Genomic DNA, 12,483 nt, shown 5'->3' with positions numbered 1-12,483 from the left:
AAGAAAACTTAGCATTTGGTACTTAAGACCTATGAATGTGTGGGTGTAACAGCAGATACTAATGATCCATACAAATAAAGAGTAGGAATGAAGATAAGGAATAGATGATTCCACTAGATCTTAGCAATTGAAAAGGACCTATTATTTTTAATGAGACACTTGAACCTTTGAAAAAAATCATATTTTGTCTTTTTTAGAGACCATATAGTGAAAATTCACACAATTTGATAACTTAGTTTATAACTGTAGTACGTTAATTATCAGGTTCATGGAAGGAGCATTGCCAATGTTTCCATCATCACACATTGCTTCCCAAGCACATTTGTAATTATAAGAAGATAGTGATCAATTAGGTATAATGAAAGTTAATTAAAAGTCTTTTTGGTTGTGGCAGAGACTGTCAATAAAAATAAGAGCCCACTCATTTTGTGTACTTATTCTATGAAGTATTTAGTAGGGTTATAATGGTGCTTTTGAACAGAATGTACTCTTCAAATGGTAAGCCATCTTAAACATTTTAATCGTAGGTATTTATTAAGGGACGTGATTTATGTAAATTGTGAATTTTTAGATTTTTAATTACATATGTCTCTTATTTTCAGAATTTATGCGTATTCCATGTGTGGATGCTGGATTGATTTCACCACTGGTGCAGCTGCTAAATAGCAAAGACCAGGAAGTGCTACTTCAAACGGGCAGGGCTCTAGGAAACATATGTTACGATAGCCGTAAGTGTTGAAATATCAATGATACACTTAAAAACTTTTGTGTAAGAATTATGGTTTTCAGACTAATTCCACTTTTAGTGTTAGCACTGTCTTTTCTAGGCTAAGACACTAACATGAGCCAGATGATTTAGCTCTGCTTGCTTAGCAGAACCAGTGGAAATTTGAGCCATAGGATTCTTAACTAAGAAGTTAAGGAAGTGAATTCTTTTTCTCTGCTATCACAAATAATACTTTCAGAGGAAAGTAAGTCAATTTCTGAGAAATTGGGGTTTTTGAAGCGTTTTAGAACAAATGTATGTTGTCTTTTCAGTTAGGTTTTATTGCAGTTATAGCTCTGAATGAGAATGCTTATGAACACAGTTTTTTAAAGTATTTAAGTCTGTCCAAATAAATTTTTAATTACTTGTAATTCAATAAAACCATTAATAAAAACCATTGTCTTCTCAAAAGCTAGACTGGCCTACTGCATCTGCATTGACTCCATTCCTATTTGTCATAATGTCATTATCATCCTCACCGCTTTCTGTAATACGCTACCGTGCCAGGTAAAGACAAAGCAAGAACTTGGGTTTGGATATATTGCAAAAATTTTACATTTTCTACTTCTCCTCTCCACAAATATGTAAACAAAATACAGAAAAATCCTTAGTATATTCAGTTAAATTTGCCTTATCCTGGATTTTCCTTAGATTTATATTTTCTGAGCCAGAAACACATATTTTAACATTTACCTTTAAAGTCTCCTAGGAATTTAGTTCTATTTATATAACTAAGATAACTTTTACTATTTATTTTCCCCAGTGATTTCATGCACAAAAGACATAACCCTTTCATCATAGGCGATGCCTCACAAAGTGATTTGGACATGTAAACCAGATAGAAAATAAGGTCATAAACATATTTATTTATGATAAAAGAAAGTAGAAAAAAGACTGAAACTGTAACTTTCAGATTTAATTTCTTTGTAGCATTGGTGGTAAGGCTAGCCTAACTTGTTCCCTTTCCTTACTTTTTCTGGAACATAATATATTATGTGTGAGGATGTGGATGTCTTAATATGAACTTTAACTTACAATTTCCAGTCCCCAATACTGATTATAAAATTATCTATCTGTTCCTTCCTTCTAGTGCCTTTTATCCTAGGGTATTAGCTTTATTTATAAAATTCTAGTGCTTTATGTTTGTAACTTTGCCTTTTTATATTTAGGATTTTTATTAAACATCATAGCTTACAGTATTAGCTTTGAGTATTGAGTGAACCATTTAAGATATATTTTATATCATTAATGTTAAGAATAAAAGTTAAAAAGATCTCTACAGAGTAATAGTCAAAGATTGATGGCATGTATTTGGTGACCATTGATCATTACTATGTTTATTCTTATCCTTCTGTGTTATATTACTAGAATTTAGGGCTGCCACAAGTATTCTTTAACCCTTGCTCTGTTTAGTTATTCTTAAATTATGCATTATTTAAATATAGGAATTCTCTATTTTAAGTACTTTTGTCCTGGAGTTTCCCTTAGTTTTGGCACAATAGAAGAAACACTCATAGTGATCTCTTATCTCATACTGCTATTATTTTTATGGGCACACAGTAATTTTATTTCCTGTGTACTCTAAAGAACCATGAAGTTAGGGTAGTAAATGTGTAGTTAATAAGATTATCATTCTGATGAAAGTAAAGTCCATTTGCTCTGTTTTTATGAGGTATAAAGTCTGTGGTGTGCTTTAGGCTATGAATTTAATTTTTTTTGTTTCATTTACTTATAAATATTTATAACCACTTTATTTTCATTTAATTCAATGTAAATTATAGTTAAATGGAAAATTAAGCATAGCAAATATAGGCTGTTTTTTATACTTGTAAACCTTGTTTAAGGAAAGTGAAGTTAATAGTCTTAAAAATGTATAAATATAAAGAGTGATTTATTACTGTAAATTATCTGATAAAATGTATTCATTGTGCCATGCTATCTTATGCATATAATTTCTATAAGCCTGTATGCTTTCTTATCCTTTTATTTGAAATTAAATCTCTGTGAACATCTCAGTGATTTTGTCAGAATAATTGTAAGAAAAGTACAGCACTTTTATTTGAATTACGAAAATGATATTTTAGTCTGTAAATATGCTGTGTGCTTGATTTGTGAATTTATTTGAAATGCATTTCTCATTATATATTTTGACAATTAGGAGTTTGAAAGAACCCAGGAATTAGATTTCTTTTTTAAAAAGTAGTGAGTAACTTCTCTTTTAATTAATTAGCCTTCTTCCCTCTCAAGAATGTAATGCTTCATTATTGAGGGTGGCTCAGTCGTCTAAGCATCTGTCCTCAGCTCAGGTCACGATCTCATGGCTCATGGGTTCGATCCCCACGTCAGGCTCTGTGCTGACCACTCAGAGCCTGGAGCCTGCTTTGGATTTTGTGTCTCCCTTTCTCTTTGCCCCTTCCCTGCTCACACTGTCTTTCTCAAAAATAAATTAAAAAAAAAAAAAAAAGAATATAATGCTTCCTTCTTAAAAAGAAAATAGAAAACTACACATGACAGCTTTATAAATACAGGGAATCTTTTTCTTATAAATAATACATGTTTTAAAATTCACATTGGTGTTTTATCAAACTTACCTGTCAGACTAAGCAGTTTACTTACATTTTATAAATGCACTCCCAAGTGGCTAATTTTTTTATTAAAAAAATTTTTTAATGTTTATTTTTGAGAGAGAGAGAGTGAGAGCTCAAGTGGGAGAGGGGCAGAGAGAGAGAGAGGGAGACACAGAATCTGAAGCAGGTTCCAGGCTCTGATTCAGGCTGTGATCTGTCAGCACAGAGCCTGACATGGGGCTCAAACCCACAAAACATGAGATGACTGAGCCACCCAGGCACTCCTAAGTGGATAATATTTTAATGCAGGTTCATTCAGAATGTTATTAGGCTTACAACAGATAATAAAGCCAATATATGCAAAAAGCACCAGAAGGAATTCACTATAAGAGATAAAAATTTGAGAAAATTTGTGTATATTTTATGGATTTTTATTTTAACCCTTAAAAGGTAATGCAGTTGCTAAGATATTTCAGTTAACACAGTTTATTTGAAAGGAGGAGAACTCCAACTGTAAAAGGAATTACACTTGCCATAAAATCCATGGAAATCTTTTGAAAAAAGTAGGTCAGGTTTCAGTTTTACTGGCTTTGACATTTTAGGAACTCTTCCGAATGGAAGGAAACTCTTACATAACATAGGTAGCAGGCTGACAGAACTGCTAAATAGGACGGAGTGAGGCTTTGTTACTGATCAACTTTTTGAATCCCAGTCTTTCTCCTGCATATAGAGATGAAAGAATCACTGGATAAGAACATTTTTCATTTAAGATGCCTGGTCTTTTTTCTGATCTTCCAAAGAGCCTCCAAAGATACTTCAGTTATGGATTTTTCTTTCCAAGTATCCAAACAGACTTCTGATATAAGCAACATTTTAAAGCTGTCTTGCCTTGAACTTTGCCAAAAAACCCTTTTTATGAGACATTTGAGATGCTTTAAATCAAAGATTAGGGGGGCGCCTGGGTGGCTCAGTCGGTTAAGTGGCCGACTTCGGCTCGGGTCATGATCTCGCGGTCCATGAGTCTGAGCCCCACGTCAGGCTCTGTGCTGACAGCTCAGAGCCTGGAGCCTGTTTCAGATTCTGTGTCTCCCTCTCTCTGACCCTCCCCCGTTCATGCTCTGTCTCTCTCTGTCTCAAAAATAAATAAACATTAAAAAAAAATTAAAAAAGATTAGGGAAAATTTGTATTTCAATTTAGAAAGGAATTAGCAAAATTGTGATGGGATATGTTGGGTAATGTGATTTTAAATAAAGAGAAGTAGCATTACATTTCAGAATTGCATGCCTTCAGCCTATTTCATTTACATTTCTCTCAAAGGAGATATTAAAAAGAATGAGTTCTTTTTTTTCTCATTTGTCTATCTCTGTAGTATTCCCTTCTTTCAATGACTAGTTTTGTTTATATAGCTGTACACATTTTATTTATTTATTTATTTATTTTTTAACATTTATTTATTTTTGAGATAGAGACAGAGCATGAATGGGGGAGGGTCAGAGAGAGAGAGGGAGACACAGAATCCGAAACAGGCTCCAGGCTCTGAGCTGTCAGCACAGAGCCCGACGCGGGGCTCGAACTCACGGACTGCGAGATCATGACCTGAGCCAAAGTCGGACGCTCAACCGACTGAGCCACCCAGGCGCCCCTAGCTGTACACATTTTAAATTGTTGATATAGTTAAATAGCCTTATGGTAGTGAAGAGCTGCTTTTTAAATTTCCACACTGTATTTATAATTTGTTAAGGATAAATTGGTGATTGGAGACTGAGTTTTCTCTGTTTGAAGATGTTACTGCTTGAGGTCAGGAAATAATTGATATTAGATGTATTTGTCCAAGGTTATTTAGTAGAAGCTGGAAGAAAATAATTAGACAAATATTTCTGCCTTTCTATATACCAGAGAAAGAATAATGTACAATTCAAGTTAATACATATTAAAATTAAATGTGCATCTTTATAGAAAATTAATGATTATTATATAATTGATACTATTATTGGAAAGGTACACACTTAAGAAACATATAATATGCCATCTTACATGATATGAAGAAAATTGGATTTGTGCTCACTGAAGAATAAATGAATATTCAAAATGAGATGATGATCAGGCTTGCCATAGCCAGTATTTATGAAGTGAAATAGATATTGTTTATTTCATTGACTTCAAGTATAAATGGAAAGGATACCAAATATATGCCTGGACCTATTTATATATTAATGATTTTAACTTTGCTACACTATTTTTATGTAAAAAAAGAATTCATCATTCTGATTGCAAATGCTAAAATATAATTTGCATTAATTCTATAGTATTTTGTAATATAAGTTGGTTAGATAAGTGTGTGTTATAATACAGACACGCTTTGAAATTGCCTAAGTAAGCAAAGTGTATTTGCAAATTTATGCCTGGCATTTAAAATAAATGCTTATTTCAGTGGTATAAATTAGGTTAAGTATTTAATCATGTGTTAGAGAGTTTTGCAGGTTCATACATTTACCCTACTTTGTGTCAGTAGTCAGTTTTAGAATAAAATAGAATTATTATCCAATAAGTAAAAACCAGATTCTTTTATCAGTTAATCTGTTGTATAAGAATGGGTTTATCACCAAAGTGTATTATGTATAGGAGAATAAAAAACTACATGCAACTGCAATTTTTAGAGATAGTAATTATGGCTATTATCACATGAAAATACTTTATTACACAGATATGCTGAATATATTGGGAAAAAATGTTGTTTTGTAACACGATTATAAACTGAAAAATTTCACGCCATTAAAGATGTCTGTCTCTAATATGATAGAGAAAATAAAATGCACAAAGGAACACAACTTGTTGACAGTTAAAAGTACACACTAAATTTATGTGGGTTTTGGTCAGAATAAAAATAAATAGATGATAAGAGTTGTAATTGGAGCCATTTTTAGAAATTAAGCAAATAGTGCATTGCTTATATAAAATATAGTTCATTTTAAAATAGTAATTATAAATAAGTGAGATTTTACTATGCCCCTGGAAGGCAAATATTGCAGATGTTAAGATTTCCAATTCTGCCATTTACTAAGTTGTCATTTAATCTTCCTGAATTTTAATATCCTCATTGGTAAAGTGGACTTATGTGAATTAAGTTAGGTTTATATTTAGATGTATAATACAAATTTTGAGCTGCTGTACAAAGGAAATATGTAGCATATATGCATGATCCTTTGTCTTAGTTTGGGCCACTATAACAAAATATCATAGACTGGGTGGCTTAACCAACAAACATTTGTTTCTCACAGTTCTGGAAGCTGAGGAATCCAAGATCAAGAAGCCAGTAGTTTTTGCCCACAGCAAACTGTATGCGTACATGGCAGAGAGAGAAGCAAGAGAGGAAGCAAGCTCTCCTGTCTGTTATAAAGGCACAAATCCCATTATGAGAGTTCTACCTCTATAACCTAATTATTTCCTACTACCATCACATCAGGGATGTGAATTTTGGAGGGACACAAACATTCAGTCCATACATTATTATTTCTAAAAGTGTGCTGTGACATAATGTAATACATATACTAATATACATAAGATATCTAAAATAAAGATACAAGGACCAGAAGCCATATAAAGAGAGGCAAAGATAAATCATTTAAGAATCAGGGATAATATACTTACCATAATAAGCACTAATTTAATTTGAGCTTCTTGGCAGCCAGGGTGGAAAAAAAAAAGTTGTTATGCTGAGTAATTTTTATTTTATGCTAAGGAGAAATAGTCTAGTTCTTTGGTCAAAAAAAAAAAAACTGTTGAGACAAATGCTAGAAGAGATTTATCACTGGGATATCAGCTCCCTAGATGAATCTGTACACATCCCTCTTAAAATATGCAGAGGATATTGGCTGTCATTGGAGACAGCATCTTCAATAATGGCTGTATAAAAATTGCCTAGATAGTCTCCATATGATTGTTTCTTATACCAAATCTTCAACAGAATCCAAGAAATAATACTGAATACTTTAAGTTTTAATTGGACATCATAGCCCAGATATATTGTTTTTTAGTGAACTGAAAGCATACAACTTAAAAATTTGAAATTTTGACTTGAATGTATTTTCTAGTTTATTTTCAGCCAAAATACAGTTCTACTTTGTTTGTACTCATTGTACATGCTCAATTTCTATGTTGTATAATGTATCCACGTTTCTGTTTTCTGAGACCAAAAAAAAAAAATGCTTATCTTTTATTTTTAAGCCTGTTATCAATTTGATAAAAATCTGATTTGCATGAAAGTGAATATTTAAAAATACCACATATTGAGGGTGGCTGTATGAATCTATATATGTGATAAAATTGCTTGGAACTATACATGTCCATACACATACACAAGTGCCTATGAAACCTGATGAAATCTGAACAAGGTCTGTGGGTTGTATCAGTGGCAGTTTCCTGGTTGGGGTATATTGTATTAAAGTTGTGTAAATGTGACCCTTCGAGTGAGCTGGATGGAGGGTACATGGGACCTTTCTGTACTGCTTTTTTTTTTTTTTTTTTTTTCAGTTTCCTTGAGCATCTAATTATTTCAAAATTAAAAGTTTACAAAGCTCCTTATATCTGAGAGGCATACATGTTCTTTCTTGTATGTGAAATGACCTTGTTTCTTTCAACTCTACTTGTGTGGAGGAAATATATATATATATATATATATATATATACACACACACACATACACACTTATGCATGTATACACATGCATATAAAATTTTAAAGTATGATCTACAGCAATAACTGTTGGGGTTTTTAAGGTTTTGTTTGTTTTGGTTTACTGGGTTTGCGCAATTAAAATGGAGGATACAGTTGCCTCTATTTTTTTCTCCCTTCAAATTTTCAAATTTGACTTTCAGGAAAAAATCAACAAAAAATTGCTAGTCCCAAAATAAGATTTAGGGAATTTATTTTATTTTATTTTATTTTATTTTATTTATTATTTTACTCTATTTTTTTGTCAAGTTAGCTAGCATACAGTGTATACGGTGTGCTCTTGGCTTCAGGAGTAGATTTCGGTGATTCATCACTTACATAAAACATCCCAACAAGTGCCCTCCTCAGTGCCCATCATCCATTCTCCCCCCACACCTCCCCACTCCCTTCCACCCTTTATCTTTCCCTTCCCCCGTAGTCTTCTGTGAAGTTTCTCAACTTCCACATATGAGTGAAAACATAATGGTATCTGTCTTTCTCTGACTTACTTCACTTAGGATAATATGCTCCGGTTTCATCCACATTGTTGCAAATGACAAGATTTCATTCTTTCTCATTGCTGAGTAGTATTCCATTGTATATATAAACTACATCTTCTTTATCCATTCATCAGTTTATGGACCTTTGGGCTCTTTCCATAATTTGGCTATTGTTGATAGCACTGCTATAAATATTGGGGGTGCACGTGCCTCTGTGTCAGCCACTCCTATATCCTTTGGATAAATTCCTAGTAGTGCTATTTCTCTGTCTTAGGGTAATTCAATCTTTAATTTTTTGAGGAACCTCCACACTTTTCCAGAGTGGCTGCACCAGTTTGCATTCCCACTAATAATGCCAGAAGGTTCCCCTTTCTTAGGGAGAGGGAATTTATACTCTCAAGTCTTAGAACAGGTAATGAACAAGTTACAACTTATTAGCTTCTGCCTTCTATGCAACCTATGGTGATAGGTTACACATTAGCATTCCTAGTCTCAGGAGAATTTCTGTGTTTGGCCACAAGCATCTACTTCAGGTGAGATTTCTGGTAAGTATCAGCCTTTAAGTAGTTTATAATTTACCCTTGTTCTAGAAAACCAATACAAATAATGTGAGGGGGAAAATGATTTTGCTGATAATCACTTCTGTTTCTGTCCAAGTGTGTCTCATATTTAAAGAAGTTGTAGTGTATTCATTGTATTGAAGCATGTATATCAATGTTAAAAAACAAGGTACTATGTAACAAATGCTAAAAGAGGTTACATAATATAGGTCTAGGAAGGACCTCATTTGTGATTGAGCTCTTTCAATAGTATCCATGAAAAAGAAGGCATTTAATCTGCATAGGATTTCAGCCTGTGGAGAGAATGTTAAAGGATTTTTTCAGGAGCACAGAAAAGCCTTTTAAAAGATAGATAATATAATGGAGTGATGTGTCAGGAACCCAGGTTAGGGAAGAGCTTCTGTAATGGGGAGCCGTTGAAGGTATTTCAGCAAAACAATGAAATGTTCAAATTGATACAATAGACAAAGTTAATTTGAAAGAGATGTACATTATAAGATAGGCAGCCATTCTTAAGAAGTGTGCATCTGAAAACACTTAGGGAACATTTTCAGAATACGTTTTTGTAGTCATATGCTAGAACAAGTAAATCATCAGCATCTCTGAGGCTAGAATACAGCCTATTATATACATATTCTGCAAAGGCTCCCTAAATGATTCTGATGCACATTCCTACTTAAAAATCATTGGGCAGTGGACTAGATGAAGAATAACCACTTAAAAAGCTTTTTTTTCCCCCTTTTTCAAATTGAGGAACAAATGAAAGAGAACAGGAAGGAAGTGTGTGTGTGTGTGTGTGTGTGTGTGTGTGTGTGTGTGTGTGTAGAATCAAAAAAGGTATCATTTAAGAGGAAGGAGTCCATGGGTCCAGAATTTGAATCAAGATAATACCAACAAAAGACATAAATCGTGAGATCCCATCTAGGTGAATATGTTTGGAGGCGTGTTGAACCTGAAGTGCTGTTGTCACATTCTGGTGAATGTGCTTTAGGATTCATGCATTTATGAGTGATCGTTGACCCATGAGAATAGAAGAAACGCTTAAAGGAAAACAGCCATATTTAGGATGTAGAAGACATGGAGGAGCTTGTGAAGAAGCACTGAAAGACTCAAGGGAAATAAATTTATGTCTTGTCATGGATTTCATAGAGTTGGTGCTAAACAGTGTCAAGTACTGCCGAGAAAAAAAATACTGAGTTTTGGTGACTGGAGAAAGAGACATTCATATTTTAAAAGACATCTTTAAGTTGAGTCTTGTTTAGAGAGAAGTCAGATTTCAAGGGCTATGGTGGGTAATGAGGAAATGAAGGGGGAATATTAACTTTCTGGAAGTTTAATGAGAAAAAACATGAGTAGTTTGGGGGAAGGGCAGCACTGTGAGAGTGATATAGAGCAGCGGAGAGAGGAACATATGTGTTAGGCTAGAACCTGTGGACAAGGACAGAGTAAATCTCTTATAGGGAATAACTGATGGAGAAAGATCATGGATGAAAAGAGGAGAAATGAAATCGTGAACCCAAGTAAATCTGGTATTATAGAAAACTGTCACAAGATAGATGAAAGTATAAAAAAGAAATGTTAAGGCAGTAAAGAGGGCAATCAGAATAGTGTTTCTGGCATGGCCTCCTATCTTCCCAATAAAATAGAAGTCAAGTCCATCTGTCAGTAAAAGTCAGCAGCAAGGCAATAGTAGGAAACTTGTGGTGTGGGGGGAAAGTTCAGAATTGGGGCTGTGGGGCATGATATCAACTGTCATGAAGATAGAATTTTTTAAATAACTAAATAATAGTGGAGGTTTACTGTGGTTACACATCTTGATTTTTGCATCCATGTGTCAATGTGTGTTGTGCACTTAAAATGTATGTAGACTATAAGGAGTTATTTTGTACTTTGATGTCTGGACAGGAGGAAAAAACACTGAAAATAACTTTAAATTGATACTTCAGCTTCATAGAAGCATATATTTGGATCAGAATGGGAAGAAAACTGAGGCAAAAAGAGGAGGAAGCCATTACAGTAGGCCAGGTGTGATGTGGTAAAAACTGACTACAACAGAAGGAATGAAATTATAATATGAATTAAGATTAGATTGTTTATTATCAGTGTGGTTTATTTTTGCAAAGTAAAACATGCACTGGATTTAAACAGTGCATGAAGGGTTAAACCTGAAGGGTTTAAATAACCCTTCAGATAGTTTACATGTTGAGGAACTGTGATCTTTTCCGTTTTTATACTTGCTATCACATTCAGATGCCTCTTGTTTATTAAAGTGGCATTTAAAGCTCAAAGGTTCTTTAAATTTTTACCTCGATAATTGTAGGGCAAAGGACACATTACAGAGCTGCTTTTTTCCAATACTTCATTAGTTTCCAAGTACTATAAAGATGTGACTGTCTTGTTAAAAAGAGATGGAATAATCATTTTCAAGCAGTTGTTACCAATTTTATAGATATGAAGGTGAAGACAGCATTTGAGAAAGTGTTGCATGTGACAGAAATATTAGATGATTTTTCTTGAGTTCAATAAGAAGTCATACATAGTTGCCAAATTAATTTTTTTTTTTTTTTTTTTTTTTTTGTCCCTGGATACCAGGCTCCTTCCTAGTCTCTGAGTCAAAGCCTGAATGGCCTTTGGAATTTTTCTTTCCTGAATAATAAGTCTTAGGGTGGGGAAAGTCTAATTTATCAAGTTCTTCAAAAATAAGATTTGTTTTTGCTTAAAACTTTCCCCCCTTTATTACCTTAATTTCACCGTTAAAGATGAAGTCAACGTTTAGATATATTAAACATAAAATTTTCAGTCTGCTTATGAGAACCTTGTTAATACATGTTATCCTCTGCTCTTAATTGTGTTCTGTTTTAATTTTTCAGTTTTTGTTCTTTGTAACCAAGCTGAAGTACTGAGAACTCTCTCTGTTCTTAATCAGTAGTCTCTGCTGCATGTTGCAGATATTTCCCTTGGCTGGGAGGGAATATAAAAGATAAATGCTACTTGAAAGTGAATAATTCACATTCTTCTTGCTGGCTGGAATAAATGTTTGTATCTTTCTCAAAACCGTGCTGTTGTCAGTTCAAGTTAAATTTTAAGTCGTAACTGTATATACATGTGGGCACACATACACACATACATATACATAACCTAGCATTTCTTTTAAGTATGAAATGGTTTCATACAAAAGCCTCTCTCATATGTAAAATAATTGGAATAAAATTTAGTTTTGATCTTGAGCAGTTTAGACTTATAAAGTAGAATAATAAATTATTTACATTGTAACCCAAAAGCTATTCAGAAATCATTTAAGGTAATTTTATGGAAATAATTGAGTTTAATTATTGTATAATTTTCTTATAATCTGCAGTTACTCAGTCTTTTGCTAATA

At 33.3% G+C, this 12,483-nt stretch overlaps 1 protein-coding gene and 1 long non-coding RNA gene across 6 annotated transcripts in view; both read left to right on the top strand.

Annotated features, from left to right (window-relative positions):
* The window catches only part of RAP1GDS1 (Rap1 GTPase-GDP dissociation stimulator 1), a 167,935-nt gene that overhangs the window by 70,810 nt on the left and 84,642 nt on the right, over window positions 1–12,483 (top strand). For all 5 annotated transcript variants that reach the window (XM_019415489.2, XM_019415478.2, XM_019415496.2 and 2 more), the window contains one exon: window positions 603–728. In XM_019415489.2, coding sequence (XP_019271034.1) covers window positions 603–728 — 126 coding nt within the window. The remainder of the gene's footprint in view (window positions 1–602; window positions 729–12,483) is intronic.
* LOC128776579 (uncharacterized) lies at window positions 735–5,984 on the top strand. Its single transcript, XR_008421727.1, has 2 exons — window positions 735–4,730; window positions 4,971–5,984. It is a non-coding gene; the product is annotated as an uncharacterized LOC128776579 (long non-coding RNA).

Source organism: Panthera pardus, unplaced genomic scaffold (assembly GCF_024362965.1).
Source record: "Panthera pardus isolate Hobbes unplaced genomic scaffold, ASM2436296v1 HiC_scaffold_13, whole genome shotgun sequence".
In the NCBI taxonomy this organism is placed as follows: domain Eukaryota; kingdom Metazoa; phylum Chordata; class Mammalia; order Carnivora; family Felidae; genus Panthera; species Panthera pardus.
Note: the sequence above shows the minus strand (reverse complement) of the source record. Positions and strands in the feature narration are given on the sequence as shown.